Source organism: Coturnix japonica, chromosome 38 (genome assembly GCF_054131305.1).
Source record: "Coturnix japonica strain WE chromosome 38, WE-NBRP24, whole genome shotgun sequence".
Lineage (NCBI taxonomy): Eukaryota > Metazoa > Chordata > Aves > Galliformes > Phasianidae > Coturnix > Coturnix japonica.
The window spans coordinates 2,782,468-2,801,249 of record NC_140700.1 but is presented as its reverse complement, the minus strand read 5'-3'; the positions used below and the strand labels follow the sequence as shown (position 1 = coordinate 2,801,249).

Sequence of the window (18,782 nt, the reverse complement as noted above, 5' to 3'; positions counted from 1 at the left end):
TATCTGGGCTGAAAGCTGGAGAAAACAAAGCATTGCTCACATGGAAACCCCATAGGGCTTTCCAAGATCAGTGTGCGTATTGCACAGGTCACCGCCCAGCAAATGCATCGGTGTCCAGCGCTGTGCAAGGTGCAGTGCGATATATTGCCATCAGATGGCAAAGTAGCAATGAGGATGGCAGGCAGCAACCTGCAGGAGGAAGCAGTGGACACAGGTGGATGTGGTATAAGCGAGGCAGGGGGGTTGGAACCAGATGGTCTCTCTGGTCCCTTCTAATCCAAACTGTTGTATGGTTCTGTGATTTGAGAAGGTCCCGTTGCGTGTTTTAGGCTGCCTGAAGGGCCCCATGGGGGGTTTCAAGGATGTTGTATCCCAACCACATCATTATGTATCCCCAGTTTCCTGAGTGCCACTGGGGTGGCAGTGGGGAGATCATTGCTGCTCTGAGGCCCCATTTCCCCGAGATACTTTGGTTTCTTATTACAGAAGCAGCGTGGCAAAACCTCCACGGCTCATCAGCCTATAAGAGATAAAAAACAAATAAACAAAACCTATCAAACAATGGGAGAGCTGGTTCCAAGGTGCACCAGGTGACGCTTTACGCTATATTGCTGCTGGTTATCACAAGGAAATGGTTCTCCTTTCTACTGAAACTCACGCACAACGGTTCACATGCGGAAGTGCTGTCCTGAGAGCTAAAAATAGGGCTGAGTCACCCACCCCAGAGGGTATAAAGTGGGTGGGTATAAAGCCAGGGGGGCCGGGGCTCCCCTTGCTCAGTGCTGAGGAGTTGGCTTTGACATACACATCCAGAAGGGCAGCAATCCCTATGGAGAGGTAAATAGCGAAAGAGCAAATCAAGAATGGGTAGGAGTCAGTGGGAGGATGAGGATGTTGCTTTGCTGTGATTATAGTTATGAACGGTGCTCACATGGGTGGTTGGGTGGATTTGGGGTTGGTTCCGATGGGTGAAAGTTGTCTTTTTGATCCAGAAAATGGACAAGCTGTGTTGGGCAGATGTGTGCTTTGTGTGCCCATCCCTGCGAGCGGCTCTGGGCTCTACATGGCTCAGCCCATAGGTTTTGCTGTTGGCTTCCTGTGTTCTGCTCAGCAGTGGAAGCAGACTTGGTTTGGATCTGGCTCTCTGGAGGGTACAGAGCTGTGGCTGGTTTGGTTTTTGTTGCTGTGATGGGCTTTTTTAGCAGCTTCAAGGGGAGATGCTTGAAGACCTGGGGTGAGGGGATGTGTAGTTTTCCCTTTTGCACGGTGTTGTGTTGTGATGGGAAGACACAGCAAGGCAATATCCCTATTATACCTGTGCAAACCCAGCAGCCCCTTTGACACTGGATGAGCTCATCCTCTCTGTGTAGTTTCACTTCTTCCATTATCAGTGTCTTTACCCCATCATAAAACCCCAAGCGTGCAGCCTATATCCATAAACACTATAAAAAGGGGTTGATCATTTACCAAGGACGGATACGCCCTTGGACACCCCAAACACCCTCAGCTTACAGCCATAACAGTGGCAGTTTCCATCATAGCCAACCTACCCACGCTCTGTCCTCATGAAAGCAAACACTGGGCTGAAAATGTTGTTTTCCCTTACAGCAAAACACGAGTTGTGCCCACAGAGCAGCAGCGATGGGACTCAGCGTGGCAGCCATCGGGATCCATCCTCTCTCTGGACAGGAGAGGGGCCAAGAAGGTGTTGGAGATCTACGTCAGGCGCTCATTGAGCTGCTGTGAGAACACACAGGCGGCCAAGGAAAGGCTTCAGGAGAGAACCAAAGGGAGAGGGAGGAGGGCAGCCGAGCTGCAAAGGTCAGAGAGTGACTTTGGCAAGTATTCTCATACCAAGCACAGCTTGAAGAAGGAGCAAGAGGAGGTGAACAAGGAGCTGGGGCTGGAGGAGGCTGTGGTTGAGGAGAGCAAAGCGTCGGCTCCTGGGGAGGATCCTAAAGCGGAGCCAGAGCCCAAGAGGAAAAGCACAAAGAGCTCTTCCCAAGGCAAAGCCCAGCGCACCTGGTTCAAGAGCTTCTTAAATCTGCTCTTCAAAAGGAGTTCTGAGGAGCAGAAGGAAAACGTGGGGCAAAAAACAAAGGAAAAAGATGTCAGAACTCCTTACAGCAGCAAAACAGAAGGGGCCAAGAGACACAAAACCGACACCAGCACGTCCCCAACACTGGGCAAAGCCACCAGGAAGAGACCCAGCCTCAAGAAGGTCTTCTCCTTCAAGAAGAACGTGGAGGAGGAGCGTGGTGAGGTGGGGGCCAAGGCCAAGCGCCCCAGCTGCCTGCCCCTACGGCATGTCCTTACATCCAGCCCCACAGGTGAGAGCCCTCCACCAACGTGACCTCAGCTGGGGCATGGGAGAGCTGGGTCCCAACCCTACCCAAGCATCACCCTCTTGTTGCTTTGTGGGGCACTGGGGTTGGTTTGGGAGCTCCAATCTTGATTCGCTATCCTGGAAAAGGGTCATTTTTTGCCTGAGCTGATTGAGTCCCCTGGGTGAGGAGCACAACTGTGCATCATGGCTGTGGCTCGTGATGCAGGAAGTTACTGCATGCTGCTCCAAGGTGATTATCCGTGCACAGAATTTGATGTGCACAGGTTTTCCCCCTGCAGCAAAAATAGCTCGCCCTAAGTTAATTTCAACCTGCATTTGAAAACAGAGATTGAATCTGGAACCACCCAAATGCCATCCCCTGCTGCTTTTGCTTTGCTGCAGGGAAGGGTGGGAGCTACAGCAGCAGCAGCACCTGTGGGACATCCTCACCCCTTCCTAAATGCTAACATGCTAACAGGAGAGGCAATTGCATGACACAGGGTGGGTGCAGGTACCATGCCAATGGGATCTGCGTTGGCCTTTCCATCAATCCCTGGTTCTGATCCACTTGCTCTTCTCCCCACAGAGGCTGAGCAGCACGAGGGTTACTATGCACGGGTCTCGGAGGAGGTCGGGCTGATCGTGCAGGGCAGTGGGGAGCGCAGGGCTGAGCAGCTGCCAGAGCCGACCTGCACTGATGGAGTCGGTGAGTGCTGCACTTTAGTACTGAAAACATTGTGGTGTGGGATCTGTCTCCATGCAGAGCCTGTGTGGGACTCATATCTGCTTCCCAAGGGTGCAATACAAACAGCCATAGGGAATCACTGAGGGGATTTATGGCATCAAGGCTTGGTTGGGGAGGGGCAAACACAAAGGTAGAGGGCAGTTCTTCCAGGCAAAGCACTTGGCTGCAGGCTGAAATGGCTTTCATGGGGATGGAGGGTGATCTGTGCTGTTTAGGGGATCCCTAGGGGGGCAAAGCAGCTGTGCTGCTCTGAGAGCATCTGAGCAGGGAGCTTGGGGATGGGACTGGAGGTGACGTGGGGCTGTGCTCTCTCTGCAGATGAAGCCATCAGAGAAATTGTGGCCCTGCTGCAAGAAGCTGGAGATGAGCTGGACAGGCAGGTGAGAACCCAGAGTTGGTGGGGATGGGGCCAGGGGGAACCTTGGTTCTGACACAGTGCAGCACCTCCAGATGGAGATATTCAATGAAATCAAGGAAACGGTGCCCTTGAATTCCCCGCCGGGGTGTGATCCTGTCTGCCTGCCCTCTCCAATCTGCAGTCCCTGTGAGATGTGAAGGCATCAACCCGAGGCTGACACACCACATTGTTTGCCCTCAATGAACCCATTCGTTTGCTTCCCCAACAGGTGAGGGAAGACGTGAGGCTCCGGACGTTCTTCAAAGACATGTCCTACAGCTCCTTCAAGAACCTGGCTGATGCCTATGTCTGCCGGGAGATGACGGCCAGCAGACCCAATGTAAACCCCCAGGAGATCCAGTTTGCCTTCACTGTGCACCTCACTGCCAAAGTGGCCGGCATCTGCAACCAGGCTGTGAATAGGATCATGGGATTCGGCACCCGCTACTTGGAAGACTCGTTTGCACCCTTGTCCTATAGCAAGGTCCTCCAGGTAAGGAGGGCTTGGGCTGAGGATGGGGTCAGGGTGTGATGACAGCCAGTGTGGTCAGTCTGGGTCATGCTGGGGGTAATGGGGGGGACACAGCCCTGGAGGGGGCTCTCCAGTGGGAGTGAGGCCATAAGAGAGGAGCTATGGGCTGGAGGACTGCCCTGGGAGGGTCATATAAGGCTTCTCACTCTGGAGAGCAGAAAGCTCAGGTGGGGGTCACAGCAGCATCAGCTCAAGAGGGGTCTTTGCAACATGCCAGTGCTTACAATGTGGCTACAAAGAGGATGAAGGCTCTTGGCAAGGGGAAAAGAAGGGGCAGTGGGTATGAGCTGCGCTGTGAGAAGCTTATCTTGAGATACAATGAAATTCCTCATTGACCATTATGGGAAACCCACAGCACCATCTGGTTTGGGAAGGGCCTCATGGCTGTTTCCTCCTCTCCCAGCAGGACAGAGCGAAGTTCAGCACAGACAACTGCGAGAGCCCAGACTGATGGTGCTGCACCTGTGACCCCAATGATGGACATCAATGACTGGGATGCAGCCTTATAGGTGGCCTGGATGTCCTGTGGGTTCATGGGTTTAAAATCCACAGAGGAAACCCACAGCAGTCACCGTGGTGGCACGATGGGATGAAACCCCACCTGGGGTAGGGGCAAAGAAAAGCCCCCATTTCTGAGGCTGCTCTTCATTTCCCTTTTGGCCCCCATCAGTTGCATGTGTGGAGCCCCACGGTTCATTTGTATGTGTGAGCATGTATTTATTTAACAACTTTTCTTACATATCTGTGAATGGAGGCTGTAATTTCTCCAGCCTCTGCTGTCAGCCAAGGGTCTGGTTCAGAAAAAAACCATAAAACTCAAATAAATGGGTCCCTGTTTGACATTCAGGCTTGTCTGAAGGCAGAGGAAATGTGAACGCATGTTATACATGGAATAAAGTTTGCTTTGCTACAGCTGTCGGGAGCTTCTCCTTTCAAGCCAACTCAAAGTGACACAAAGCGGGTTTTACAGCAGATACACGGCGAGCTCTTGCCCTTCTTGTCTATTTCTGGCCATTCCCCTTCCAGAAAAAGGAGATTTATTTATGAAAGCAGCTTGATCTGAAAGCAAGAGCTGGGGGAAGCTTGCTCTGAGTGTCCCCTAGGCTGCAATCTCTGCAGCTCCCTCCAGGACTTGGGGATTTGTAGCTGCCAGGGTCTCACCTATGAGGTCTAAGAAGATGTGAAATGTCAAAGGGATTAAACCCTAATCGGGGGGAATGTTCGCAGCTAATCTTTATCCAGACCCCTAAGCAGAGCCCTGGATTAAAGCACCGTGCTTGGATCGGGGCTGGAGCGGCCACAGCTCCTTGATGGGCTCAAACCCAGCCTAGGGCAAAGAGGACAACACTGGGGGCCATCAACAAGCTGCTCCAGGGGGCAGAGGGGATGGCTGTGGTTGGGGTCAGTGCTGTGCCAGGACATGGTCCTGCATGGGCATCTGCTCCCATTCATCTCTGTCCCTGTAAAACCCCAACTAGAACAAGCCAGGGAAAGAGCCTTTGCCAGAGGGAACATCCCTATATGCACGCCTCAATTCCTCTGTTCACAAAGCCATGAAGGAAACACTTCCAATGCAGGCAAATCCCACTCCTGTCCAGCAGTGCCAGCACTGGGTTTCCCTTTGGGCAGATCCCAGCCCGTGGTGATATTTACTGCAGGAGAAACCGAAACCACTGGCTCTTGTTTGCAGAGCAGCACCTGCTTGGCACGCAATGCCAGGGGTGGTGCCGGCTGGGAGAGGGGCTGGGCTGTACCAGGGCAATGGGAACCATGTACCACAGTGCTTTGCATCCTCAGGGATGGGTCAGGGTCTGCATAGAGCACATCTGGGGTTTGTCACCTCTCTGTCTTCCCAGAGGACCTCACTTTGGCACATGGGATGTGTCCGCCAGGCAAAGCACCTGTGAGGAAAATGAGTTTGATTTCCCGTTCCCTTTCCCTGTGCTTTTCCTGATGGCAGCTGAACCAAACCTCCTCCTCCTCCATGGGGAACAAGGGGCAAAACCCACACACAACCATCCTGAGGTCCTAAACAACCCAACCCCATTGGGGATGAGGATTGGAGTGGCTCCCACAGCCCAGATCCAACCAACCAACCTCAGCATCTTGGCTAAACACCTCGGTTAGAAATCCAAGACCTCCCTTTCCTATGGTCACTGAAGATATTAAAGGAGGCATTAAAGCAGGACATGCTATTAGCCCTGGGGATTTTGAGAGGTTTCCAACTCTATCACCTTCATCCTGCCCTGAAGTCCCCTCTGTGCTTTCCAACAGGCAATCATATTTCCTGAAAATCCCTGGCATCGCAGCCATGGGCCATATGGGCACTGATCTGCCCCAGGGGATCACTGCCATGAGGGGCTTCTCCCATCTGCACCCCTGGGACACCACTGCTCAACTCATCAGTCCCAGCTAATCCTGCTCTGCTGGGTGCCAGGAGGGGGAGGGCAGCTTAGAAAATCAGCCCAGCACTTAAGGAGGCAATTAATGCCCAATTCGCTGTCACTAAGAGGATGATGACAAGGTTTCATCTCACGGGATCCTGGTGCTTGGCCAAGGAGCCAAGCTGGGGATGCAGGCAGCAGGCAAGGGCAGATATTGCTTGCCTTCACCCCTCTCCCTTCTACTCAGGACCCCCCTTGGCTCTCCTGGTCCAGTCCTGGTTGAATAAAGGGCTATTCCTTCACATGCTGTGATCCTTCTTGCACTCACTGTGCATCTCCCCATGTCATCATTTGCTTGTCTTCTGGCAGGGCTTGCGACATCCATGATAAACACCTCATGCTGTTTGTATTTGGACAACAGGGGCAGCATTGTATTTAGTAATAGTTAATGAAACCACTTAAAATGGCATCATTTATTCTCTGTGTGGGCAGCGGCGTTAGGTTACAAAGGCTGGAATGATACTCAGAATGTGCTCCATCTTTCCTGAGAGCTGTAATGAGGAGCTGAGCAGCCCAGAGGCAGCAGCACTGCAGGGCACTGGGATGCAGTGCTCTGAAAAGAGCAGAACCCAGCAAAGAGGAAAGCAGATCCATCCCCTTGTGTTGCTTTTCCCCATAGAATATCCCAGGCCTCCAACAGGGAGCAACTGCCAGCACTATTTCCAAACCCAGCTCTACGCAACGCCCCGCATCCACCCCTTGTGTAACGCCCTCTGACTTTAAATGCCTTATACAAGCCTTTACTCACCCAGTGCTGAGCTGTGCCTAAGCTGGGATTGAAGGTGAATCCTATTTAGGAAAACACCCTTGATGAAGGAAGCGTGAAGCAAAGGGGAAGAGTTGTGTGGCTGCAGTGAAGATGGAGGCACAGCGGTGTGGGATCCGGGTGCTGTGTGGCTGCGGGATCGCTCCATGTGAAAGGGAATTCTCCATCCAGCCCTGAGCTGAGGAGCTGCCCGTGCTCAAGGACTACACGGACCATTCAGATAAGGGGAGAACTGTATTTAGCAGAGGCAGCGATTGAAGCAGCTGGTGAATGTCCTCAACTCCAGCACTGCTATAAGAAAAGAAGGAGGACATTCTGGATGCCACCACAAGCAGGGATGCACATGGAGATGAGAGCCTGAGCTCTGCTTGGTAAGGAAGGCACCGAGGTGGACTCTTGCCTTGGAGATGGCTGCAGAGGAGCTGCGCGCTTCGGGCACCCCTTTCTCTCTGTCCTTTTCGGGCAGTGGGTTCCTCGTGCTGTATCAGGTTGGGGTGGTGCAGTCCCTCCTGGAGTTGGCTCCTGAGCTGCTCAAATCTGCCTGCAAGGTGTATGGATCGTCTGCTGGATCGCTCATTGCAGCCGCCGTGGTGTGCGGCATCAGCCTGGGTAAGGAGGGGGTAAGAGAATGGGCTGGGGAGGGGGGGGTAGAACAAGAGCAATAGCTTTGTGCTGGTGGGGTGCTGGGATGTGTTAGCAGAGCAGTTCGTATCCCTTGATAAGGCACAAATGTGCAGGTGATGTCACTTCTGGCAGCTGCCCTGGTGCAATTTTGGGTGGTGTCCCCTGGAAAAGGCAGTCGTTGCTGTCTGAGCCTTATCTCAGATGGTCGGGTGATACCGTGTGGGCAAACCTGGACATACCTGTCTGTCTTATTGGCTCATCCTGCAGAAGAAATCCTCCCCTCTGCTCCCAGATCTTGGGAGTGCTGAGATGTGACATGAAGCACATGGAGCTGGGCAGGGAGCACAGCCCCCATCCTTATGGATCAGCTACTGCAGCTCGGAGGGGCTGTGAGCAACGGTGCTGCAGAAATAAACCCCTTTAGCAACAATCTGCCTGTAGGATCAATTCAGAGCAACTAATCTGCATGAGAACATCCTACTGTGTGCAAACAAGTGCGCACAAGGCTTGGCTTTGAAGGCAGATCCAAGTGATGCGGATGGAGGAGTGTCTTGGGGTCAAAAGTAAGGAAGGAATGCCCAATACTTGGAACATCCATTGGATGCTGGAGCCATTCAGCTCTAGAAAAAAGAATTCAGAGCATTGGTGAATACATTCAGACCAAGCAACAGGTGATGTGCTGCCCTTTCTGCCCAGATGAAAAGACAGCTCTTAATGCTTTCCCCTCTGATTCTTGGGGCTGTGGGAGGGGATGGAGCTGGGACATGGGGTGGCTGCGGTGACCTCACGTGCAGGCTTTGTCCCATCTCCAGCCCAGCAATGTGTCTGTCTGTGGGCTGTCTGTGGCTCTTTTGGCCGAGGTCCCTGAATGAACCCACCAAGCATTAATCATCGCTCCACGTGGCCTGAACATCCGCTCAAACAGCGATAACCCCTCTTAATACCCACGTTGCTCCGGTTGCCCTCAGGACACAGCCTGTCTGCCCCTACAAAAGCTGCTGTGGAGGCCCAGGGAGGTCCAGGCACCACGAGGGTTCTATGTAGAATGAGGGAGATGGAAAAGCTTCCTGAGGCCACGCTTTAACTGCCCAAAGATGGCCATTCCCCCATGCATCCTCCCTGTCCACACAGTGTGACCCTGGGCTGTACTGATCCTCTGTTCCCTGTTATTTCAAACCCATGATCCCCACTGGGGCCAGGCAATTCTGCTCTTTAATCCAGCTCTTGGGATGTCCAGACACCTGTAATGCCCATTAATGCTGCCGGGAGGTCAGCGGGTGCTCGGACGAGAGGGGATCTCAGCCCAGGGAAGTCCCTGGTCCTTTGAGGACATTAATAGGGGTTATATTCCCCATTCCACTTCACATTCCCCATTAGAATGGCACCAAGGGGTCACTGCGAGCAGCGTTAACAGGATTGATGATATAACGCATAGGGCAGCAGTGATGTTGATCATCTCTCTGTATTTTCTCACCCCTGCCAGATGACCTAAAAGAAGTGTTCTATGCAAACGCAAGGGAAGTTCGGAAAACCCTGCTGGGTCCCCTGTCCCCCAAGTGCAGTTTGCTGGCCAACATCAAGACTGTGCTGCAGCGCTGGCTCCCAGAGGACTCCTACCAGGTGGCATCAGGGAGGCTGCACATCTCTCTGACACGGGTAGTGGATGGCCAGAACGTCATGGTGTCTGAGTTCAACTCGAAGGAGGAGCTCATTCAGGTAAAGGGATCATCCTTTGGTGTCTATAGGAAGACTTTGACTCACCCACAGAAGCACTGATGATGTTTTAAAGAGGGGTGTAAGGAAGAATGGGACAGACTGTTCAGTGGGGTCTGCTGTATAGGATAAAGGGAAATGGCTTCAAACTAAAAGAGAGGGAGATTTAGAGGGAGGTTTATACAACAGGGGCAGTGAGGCATTGCACAGGTTGCCCAGAGGGGTGCTGGGGTTCCATCCCTGCAGACCCTCAAGGTGAGGAGGAAGGAGCTCTGAGCAATGCTGGAGCTGTGGGTGTCCCTGTGCACTGCAGGGAGTGTGACAGGATGGCCTTTAAGGTCCCTTCCAACTCAAACCATTCTGTGATTCTATAACCTCAACTGTGCTGTTTCCTCCCGCAAGTTGGGAAGGGGTCAGGAAGGTCCCCTCAGAATGAAAGTGCAATTGTGAGGATGTCTTGGCTTTTAAAGAACCAAAATAACCTCCAAGTTTCACCTTTTAGCAGCAGCTGTGTTTGGACAGTGACATATGGACGTCCAGCTCTGACAGTGCTGGCAGCCATACAACAAAAACTGGACCTTTTGTCCTTCTTGAAACCTTTCTTCTCAACACAACCACACACACCAGGAGGGAACGGGCCTGGCTCAGACATCTGTCATGCCTGAAGGTGCAGGCAGCCCATGGAGCAGCCTGTGCTCAGCACAGCCTTGACAGGAACACTGACTTCTGCCATCTTTCTCCTCCCCCAGGCTCTCCTCTGCAGCTGCTTCCTTCCCATCTACTGTGGGTTCATCCCTCCATCCTACCGAGGTGTGGTGAGTGATATCCCCAATAAACATACCCTTGGAGCAGCAGGTTCCTGAGCTTAAACCTTATGTCCCCCTGAGCAGGGAGGGATATAGGTGTCCAGACACCTTCTTTGGTTAATGGAGGATAATAAAGCCTTTTAGCATCTCTTCATCCCATTATAGCTGGGGTGAACAGCCACCTGGAGAGCCCTCTGCTGCTTTGCCTATGGCAGAGCCTTCCCACGGCCACCTCCAAGCCCTCACCTGGTTAGGATCTATCTTCAGCATAGGTGATGTCTTCATTCACTCAGGTGCAGGCTTGCATGGCTGAAATACCAAACGTTCGTGGGAGGATCCTCCCCCAGCCACGTGCGCATTGCCACTCTGCAAAGCACTGCACTGAAGGCAACACGTACAGTCTGGCTCCATCCAAATGAAGGAGAGCAGCACCTTGTGTTTTATATGCAGTCTCAGCAGGACATCATGATCCATCAGTGCTGGTTTACAAGCAGGGCTTGTCCTGCCCTCAGGTGCCTGCATCTCTCAGCTCCCAGGGCTCAGCAATAGTGCTACACAAGGCTCCTGTGCACTGATGTTTCATACACATCTGCTGCAGTGTTTGCAATCTTGAGTCCCACCAAGGTGGGCAGCACATTCAGCTTCCTTTCAGAACGCAGCCAATGATGTTTTGCTTGCCCACTGAGCCTTTCTATAGGTGGTTATCCCATGAGAGCACCCTACTGATGGAGCTCACACCAAGAGCAGAGAGAGGCCCAACCTGAACCACAGGACTTGAAATTCATACATCAGTGTTACAAAGCTTTGTGAATGGAACTAATTAGATTTCAGTTTTAATAACCACCGTGTGTTACAGCACCAGGCTGAGACTGGAAGGAATGCAAGGGGTGGAAGCGTGGCCGCGTGGGGCTGTCACATCCCTGCAGCTTCTCGCTCACCTCCTGCTGATGCTGCCCATGCATAAACCCGATTTAATCCACACTTCCCTCTCAGCGTTATGTTGATGGGGGATTCACAGGCCTGCAGCCTGTCTCCAGCCTGGAGGAAGCTGTGATCACTGTGTCCCCATTCACTGGAGAGCTCGACATCTGCCCACGGGATTGCCCTGCCATCTTCTACTGCTTCCAGATCTTCAATGGCAGCATTCAGATCTCAGTAGAAAACCTGTGCAGGATTAGCTACGCCCTGTTTCCACCCAGCATCATGGTAAGCCAGGCCCTCTTCCTTTTGCTTTGATAACACACTGACTGCCCAGGGAGGTGGGGGGGAGGATTGCCATCCCTAGAGGGGTTTAAAAGCAATGTGGCACTGAGGGATGTGCTCAGTGGGAATGGTGGGATGGGGTTGGATTTGGGGATCTTAAATGTCTTTTCCAGCCTCAATGACTCTCTTCTATTCCAAATTAGTGCTGGGTCTGCCTTCCCCAGCGTTAAGGTTCATATTGACCTCCACCGTTAATCCAGCAGGTTTTAAGGGGAGGGCTCAGACCTTGGGGCTGCCCTCACTCGAAGTTTTTGGTGGGCAATGGGTGGCCAACCTGGGACAGAATTCACCTTGCTCTGAATACCCACAAGGGATCCGTGTTTCAGCAGCAGGAAACCATAAGATGCTGGTGGTGCTCCCAGCCCATCCACCCCAACCCAAACAGCCTTGGGTAGATCAGCCTGTTTATGGATGGAGAGCTCTGCGGTGACCTCTAGTGTTTCTTTTTGCAGGTCCTGAACGACATTTTTTTCCAAGGGTACCAGGACACTGCCCTATTCCTATGCAGGAACAGTAAGTGTAACCCCCCCCCAGACCCAAAAGGGAAGCCTAAAAACACGACCCAGCGTATGACCAACCTTTTTGTATCTCACAGATGCTTTTGGCGTGAACTACTTCGATGGCAATTTCCGCTTTGCCAGCATGTGTGGGAAGCATGACTTCCCACAGCCCAACAGGATGCTGAATGGTCTGGGCAAGTGTGTCCCACAGTACCTGGCACCACGTTTCCTCCCAGGTAGAGGACATGGGGCACTCACTGTGGGCTACAGCAGGAGATGGACAGTAGGAACTGTTGCATTTGTTGGGTTATTTCTAATGATGGGTCTTTATTTACTTTTGTGTTGTCCTCCCGGGAGCAGACCTGGCTCGGTGGAAGAAGCAGCAGATGTTTAGACTGCAGGATCCACTGTCGAAGGTCCTCCTGCAGCCGTACAAGCTGCCAGCATTTGTCTGGAAGGGGTAAGGATGTCTTGATAATGGCACCAAAGCTGAGGCTGATGCACGGGCAGCAGCTCCATGGGAAATACTCAGAGCAGCCTCTGGACAGCAATGTTGCTTGGTCACAGCAGGTTGATGTGAATCCCTCTTGTACTGTGAACCAGGAAAAGGTGATGCACACTTACTGCCTTTGCAAGTTAAGCTTAGCAGCAGCCTCTCCCATTGCTCTTAGTGAGCAAGTGAAACTGGCACAGGATCACTTGAATCTAGAAAGGAGCATTAAAATGTACATTTTCTGTTAAAATTCTCCACCTTTTGCTGCAGTTACCTGACCTTAAACCTTCTTACTTTGCACTTGCAGGCTGGAGCAGCTGTGGGGGCTGCTGGAAGACATCAGCTCCATGGCAAAACAGTTCCAGAAGCTCCTCCGAACAGTGGTGCCTGGTTTGTCTAAGAGAGCTGGGGCCAGGAGGTGAGATATGGAGCAGAGGGAAGGCAGGGTACAGAGCTGGGAAACCCAGAGAGAGCTCTCACCCATCAGTCACTGATATTGAGCTTGGCTAAAGATTCCAAATCTGTGGCACTCCAACGTTCAAGAGACTGCCTTGCACTCAGCTAGCAACAGGACTTGCAGAGAATGATTTTATTCCACAGGCAGCTATCCCTATGCAATTCAATGCAAACATCCCCAAGGGATGTTTGAGGTTTCTGGTTCCCCGTCTCAATGACCCCCATGCTTGTTCCCTTAGGTAACCATCCCAGGTGGGCCCTGGGGTTCTCCAACACCGCACGGTTTTGCCATCCCAGGAAGTGGCAGACGACAACGGAGATCATTTCACATGATGACATGGATCATGTCCTCACGGAGTCATTCAGGGGTGGTTTTGGTTTTTTTTCACTTGGAGAAATGGGCTGCTTTTGTTTTTAGTGCTACTTGCACCAGTCTCCTCACCCAGGCCTGACCTGCTTTAACATGACGGCCAAGGAAAAGCCAAACTGCAATTAGTGCAGAAGGGATCAGGCATCTTACACGCTCATACAGCCCAACCACTGTTTTCCCCAGCCACTCCACTTGCTGATGACAAGAATCATCCCACCTCCTGCTCCAAGCCTGCAGAAACATGCTAAGATGTAATTATTTCATGACTCAGCATACAGATCAGCTGCCTTATGCTTTATTAAGCCCTCATCTTCTCAAGCAAGCACACCTGATACTGTTTCTCCTGCACAAGCTTAGGGCTAATGGTACAAAGGAGAATATGGGTAAAGTTTAGCATTTCTTTGAATCATCTCATGCAGGAGCTTTTTGCACCCTGGGAAAGCAAGCTGGAAAGCTCAGCTGCACCCACTCCCCAAATCAGCTGCAGTAGATCCTGTATTTCTCCTGCTCCATTAAAGGTGGGTGATGGGATTCGTATGTAGCCTCTGGGAATATAAGGAGGTTCGTGGCTCTGTCTATGCTGGTGATGCTCTGTCAGTGTTCCCTTCAGTGCAACTCGGTGGCTTTCTGCAGGTTGTGCTGTAAGTTGCTCTTTCTTTCTTTAAAACATGAACTGGAGCCAAAGGCAGCAGCTGTGTCAAAAACATTCTTCTGTAGCTGGCAAGGCCCAAAAAGGCAGTAAAACCACATTGGTCAATCTGACAGATTCTGCTGATCCTTCTGTAACAATCTGGATTCAAGCACCTGGTCAGGGCTGCTTCCTTCATTACTGTTATCTACAGTGTAATAAAATAAACAGGCTTTGAAATCCTTAATGTTTCCATTCTAATGCCTTGCTGCTTGGCCCAGTCTGCGTTGAACCCTGTAGAGCCATGAAGCTCAAGGAGGCTGGGATGGAGGGTTGGACACAGCCCAAGCAGTAGGAGCTTGCTCTGAAGCTACATCCCATCAGTGGATCAGGCCCCAGACTCTCCCCTCCCATGCAACCAAGCCAAAACAAAACAAACATGTTCTATCCTGTGTGTCTCTGGCTTTTTGATGCAGGTGTTTTGTCTTGAACTGACTCCGTTTATCGGCTAAATACTAAGGACTTGCAAAATGCCTTGCTGGGTAGATGGATAAAGAGGTAATGATTGTGATTAGTCCACCAGTGCCACCTGAGCTTTGCTCCTGTGCAAGCCCTAACAATGCAACAGTTGTTTTGGAGATGTTCTGGCTTAATAAGAAAATGTGTGAGAATTGTGTGTGGGTTCATACCCTTGCTTGTTTAGTAACATCAATGATGGTACATCATTGTTCAGATAAACTGTGAAACAGCCTTTTCTTGACCTCAATCAGGACTTTTCCTCCTCAGACAAAAAGAAATCTGAGGTGCTTTTCCTCTAGAGACTGAGTGCTCTGCTGAACCTCTTGGCTGCTCTCTTGGCCTAACAAATAAGTCCCGACTGCTTCCATGGGTGATCTTAGAAGCACAGAATCATAGAATCTTTTGTGTTAGAAGGGACCCCCAAAGGTCATTTAGTCTATCTTAAGTTACAGCCCAGCTTCTGCCTTGGAAAAAGCTCACTTTGATTCCTACCCTCCAAACAAGAAACCAAGTGATTCCTGATTGCCAAGATCCTGCCAGGCCTCCAGAGAAACCTGCTTCGTACTCTGCCGTTTTTGAAGGCTACGTGTAGTTCAGGCTGATAAGGCCTTTAAACAAGCAAACTGGAACCTGAAATGCTGACGGCTCACCAGTTTTCAGCATTATTTTGCACAGGATTTAAGAAAGCTGGAAGTTTGGGGTTTAAGCCTGCCTTATTTTGCTTAAAACTGAGTCAGCCAGAGGTTTATCTGCAGCTCTAACTTGCTTCTGTTGCACTTAAGCGTTCATGTGTGGTTGCACGCTGGAATAGCTAAGTAGAAACTTCATTTGACTGGCACAGCAAAGCCAGCCACGATGATTGAGACACACTGCTCCTTCCCTCACCCTTAATGAAACAACATGTGGGCAGAGCATGTCTTTACCTTGCAACATAAGTCACTTCCTGATAAGACCTGTGTTTCTAAAGGGTGTCTCTGATGTGGCTTCATCTGTGAGGAAATGATAATGTGGGTAGCTGGGAGTTCAGGTGATATTGATCAGAAATCTGCCAGGAAGAGGCAGGGGGAAATGTATACCTGCCATCAAACATGATAAAAAGCAAGCTCAGCATGGGGCTTCACTAATAACCACTGATTCAAGAGGGGAATCCTTCTCTTTCCTGATATTTTCACCTTCTGGAGCCTGTAAAAACCCTGACAGCCTATGAGCACTGGGTGAGGGTCACAAAGTTAATGAAAGCTGATGGGATGCAAAATGCATTGGCTCTGTACCTTCCTGAGGGTTGCAGGAGGTGAAACGTATCTTCTTCCTCCAGTTCATCTGCTGCACAAGCACTTGCTGTGTTCTCCTTGGTGATGTCCTGAGGGTCTGTTGCTCTGGAGCAAAGTGCTTCTGTTCCTTGCTTCCTGTGCAGGGTCCCTTCACCTTCCTGACACGATTCCTTGTGCAACAGAAGGGTAAAGTCCTCAGGAAGGTATTTGATACCAAATGCATCTGGGGGAAGAGAAGGCAGTTCTCACTGTCTGTGGATCAACTACCAGGTTCCTGGCAATGTAAGGCATCAGAGGGGTGAACTGGAAAACAAAGGGACTGAGGACCACGGTGCATAGCTAATCCTACTTGGGTTTTTAGGGTCAGGGGCTGCCAAACATTGCAGCTTTGTGGATAATGCATCAAACATTACACAAGGCACCAAGCCTACAGTGTCATCCAGGTCATTGAGCTGCATGTTCCCTGGAAAACTCTGCCATTCCCAGCAAGCCCTTCCTGGGTGAACAAGGGGTGAACAGGGAGCTCCAGTGCTGGCCGTGGAGAGAACAGGAACAAGAATTACCTGACCTACCTGCTCCTTGTTCCCAACCACTTACTCAGCCTGTGTAAGAAGGAGACTGCATCCTGGTAGCCATCATGATAAAGCTGTTTGCAAACCTGCAGGAGGAAAATGGCAGTGAGGACAGGAGAGCCAGCTGTAGGGGCCCTGTGGCTCTGGGTACCTGAGGAAGCAGCTCACTTTTGCTGAGGGACACTGGATAAGGCATTGCATGCGATACAAGTTTTGTTCTGATATCAGTAAAATCCCATCAACTATTGGGAAAGTGAAGAAGGGAACTGGGCAATCTCTGGGACAGATGTCATATTCGCCGGCTAAAGAAGACACGGTGATGGTGTTCTGGGACACGAAGTTGGTCTTCCCCATGCCAAATTCCCCATCAATATAACGCTAGAAGAGAAAAAAGAGGAACCCTGAGCCTTCCTCTTCTCAGAGTGAGCTATATCATATGCATGAATATGGAACTTCTTCCCAACTCAGAACCAAATGTGCCTGAAGGGTTGGGGCTGGGACAATCTTTCAGTAAGCAGCTCTGAGCACTGCCCCATGTAGTCCAGGTCTCCACCCACCACCACCTCCCTCCCCATTGCTGCTGTGGGGCATCTAGGTTCAGTTCCTCCCTCTGCAGACGCTGTATGCACACAGCACAAGCAACTCGGGGTACAAAAATGAGATGAGCCCTTACCCTGACCCAGGACATGCTCTGCTGACCTCAGAAATACTCACCACCCCATGGTACAGAGGAGGAATAAAGCCAAAACACAGAGGGATGAAGCAGCTGCATAACACGGCCTATGGGAAAGACAGCAAGTGACTCGGAGGGTAAAGTTGCAAGAATCTCGTGCCCTTGTGAGTGCTGACTCACCTATGGCTGGTGAGAGGGGACTCACACCTGGGAGGCTCTCACCTGAATGATGTCCTCCTTTGAAGCAAACTCTGACACCGTCACACAATTCCAGTCACGCAGGCGGGTGAGGATGATGTGCAGCTTCCCAGATGCCAGCTGATGGGCATTGGCAGGCAGAAATTTATCTAAGGCATCCTTTACAACACGCAGGACTTTCCCCCGAGCTGTAAAGATCGTGCTGAGAAAGAGTTTCCCAGCACTGTAGAGGTACTGCTGCATGTCATCTAAAGCCAAAGCAAAGCAATTATTAGTTATGTACTTTCTCAGCTGTGTTTCTATCTGGTAGAGGGACATTTTAGCAGGCTGGTAAAGAGACATCATTTGCAGCAGGGTTGAAGCTCTCATTAGCAGAGCTCATAGATTCTCAATGACTGTATTCAATAATTTATTTCCTCTATGTTTTAGGAATCTATGAAAAAACCTGACATGTCTCATTAGGTACTTCTGTTTCTCATATTAGGTAGAGATACCATTAATTCAAATTGATAAGACAGTGAATTATTCCATAACTACACCAGTGCAGTTAATTTATCCACGTTTTCCACTCTTAAAGAAGTCAACAAAATAAAACGCAGAGGAATTAACCACTGATTAAGGACAACAGTTAAAAAAGATCTTTTGCAGCTTCATACACAGAACACCCTTACCTATATCACAGTCGCAGGCTGCAAATGCAGCCACAATTGATCCTGAAGATATCCCGTAGATCTTGGATGCAGATTTAAATATCTCAGGTGACAAGTCCTGCAAAGCCTTTACCACCCCAGCTTCATATACCTGCAGGAAACTGCAGCCTCTAAACAGTAAAGAGAAAGATCTCTCATCTCCCTTTATCTTCATAACTTCTGCTAAATACAAGAGCTCAAGGCACAAGAAAGCAGCTGCACAGGACAGGTTTGGAGTAAGCCAACACTTAGCTGTTCCCAATCTGCTCCTGTTTCTGGCCACTCTTGCTGCATTTTATCTCTATGTTTGACACAGATCTCAAACCCAAACGTCCAATGAAGTGACAGCAATAACAGGAGCATGTGATGTGTGATGTCTTTTAATACCTAAGGCTACTCATTAAAACAAATGGACTACACTGCAATACATTCCTAGGCAAGGCATGCACTTAGCTGCTGGGTGAAAGCCCCAGGCTGTGTGAGGGGCTGCATGTCTCACTGATATTGGGGGAGCAGCCTGTATTACAACAGAGAGAAAAGCTGCTTCCCTGAGCTGAGGAACAGTGTGAGCAGTAGCAAAGGGTTCCACTTGTTTCCAGACTATTGGTAGGTAAGAAACAGCAATATTCCCTGGTACACAGGAGTCTTGCAAGATGCTGTTTAAAACTTGTTTGTTTGTCTTATTTGTCAGAGGTTACCAAACCCTGACCTAGGGAGTGGAGAACCTGCAGAAGGTATTTAGTCTATTAAAGGAATCAAAATCCAAGTTGTTCACTCAGTTTCACAATTTCAGGGCT

General features: G+C 50.6%; 3 protein-coding genes across 7 annotated transcripts; 2 read left to right on the top strand and 1 right to left on the bottom strand.

The window, feature by feature from the left end:
• The first annotated feature begins 506 nt into the window (after positions 1-506).
• On the top strand, positions 507-4,912 carry BNIP5 (BCL2 interacting protein 5). Of its 2 annotated transcripts, none has more exons than XM_015884909.3 (6): positions 507-837; positions 1,609-2,330; positions 2,913-3,032; positions 3,390-3,451; positions 3,698-3,961; positions 4,407-4,912. In XM_015884909.3, exons 1-6 carry the CDS (start codon positions 632-634, stop codon positions 4,449-4,451), a joined length of 1,419 nt encoding a protein of 472 aa, XP_015740395.2. In that variant the 5' UTR covers positions 507-631; the 3' UTR covers positions 4,452-4,912. The 2 variants fall into 2 exon arrangements, with proteins under 2 accessions (XP_015740395.2, XP_015740394.3); XM_015884908.3 differs by having other exon boundaries at positions 509-837; positions 4,404-4,912.
• A 2,282-nt stretch (positions 4,913-7,194) lies between these two features.
• On the top strand, positions 7,195-14,310 carry PNPLA1 (patatin like domain 1, omega-hydroxyceramide transacylase). Of its 2 annotated transcripts, XM_015884921.3 has the most exons (9): positions 7,195-7,819; positions 9,318-9,550; positions 10,297-10,362; positions 11,347-11,559; positions 12,069-12,129; positions 12,212-12,352; positions 12,477-12,576; positions 12,917-13,027; positions 13,305-14,310. In XM_015884921.3, exons 1-9 carry the CDS (start codon positions 7,618-7,620, stop codon positions 13,306-13,308), a joined length of 1,131 nt encoding a protein of 376 aa, XP_015740407.2. In that variant the 5' UTR covers positions 7,195-7,617; the 3' UTR covers positions 13,309-14,310. The 2 variants fall into 2 exon arrangements, with proteins under 2 accessions (XP_015740407.2, XP_085383484.1); XM_085527358.1 differs by lacking the exon at positions 13,305-14,310 and having other exon boundaries at positions 7,502-7,819; positions 12,917-13,144.
• LOC107324688 (omega-hydroxyceramide transacylase-like) lies at positions 13,582-18,295 on the bottom strand. 3 transcript variants are annotated; one of them, XM_015884922.3, is made up of 7 exons: positions 17,968-18,295; positions 17,321-17,544; positions 17,140-17,205; positions 16,594-16,803; positions 16,451-16,511; positions 15,854-16,076; positions 13,582-13,666 (listed from the first exon to the last, which is right to left on the bottom strand). In XM_015884922.3, exons 1-7 carry the CDS (start codon positions 18,158-18,160, stop codon positions 13,582-13,584), a joined length of 1,062 nt encoding a protein of 353 aa, XP_015740408.3. In that variant the 5' UTR covers positions 18,161-18,295. The 3 variants fall into 3 exon arrangements, with proteins under 3 accessions (XP_015740408.3, XP_085383486.1, XP_085383485.1); XM_085527359.1 differs by lacking the exons at positions 13,582-13,666; positions 17,968-18,295 and adding an exon at positions 14,178-14,271 and having other exon boundaries at positions 17,321-17,729; XM_085527360.1 differs by lacking the exons at positions 16,594-16,803; positions 17,968-18,295 and having other exon boundaries at positions 17,321-17,727.
• Between the last annotated feature and the right edge of the window lie 487 nt (positions 18,296-18,782).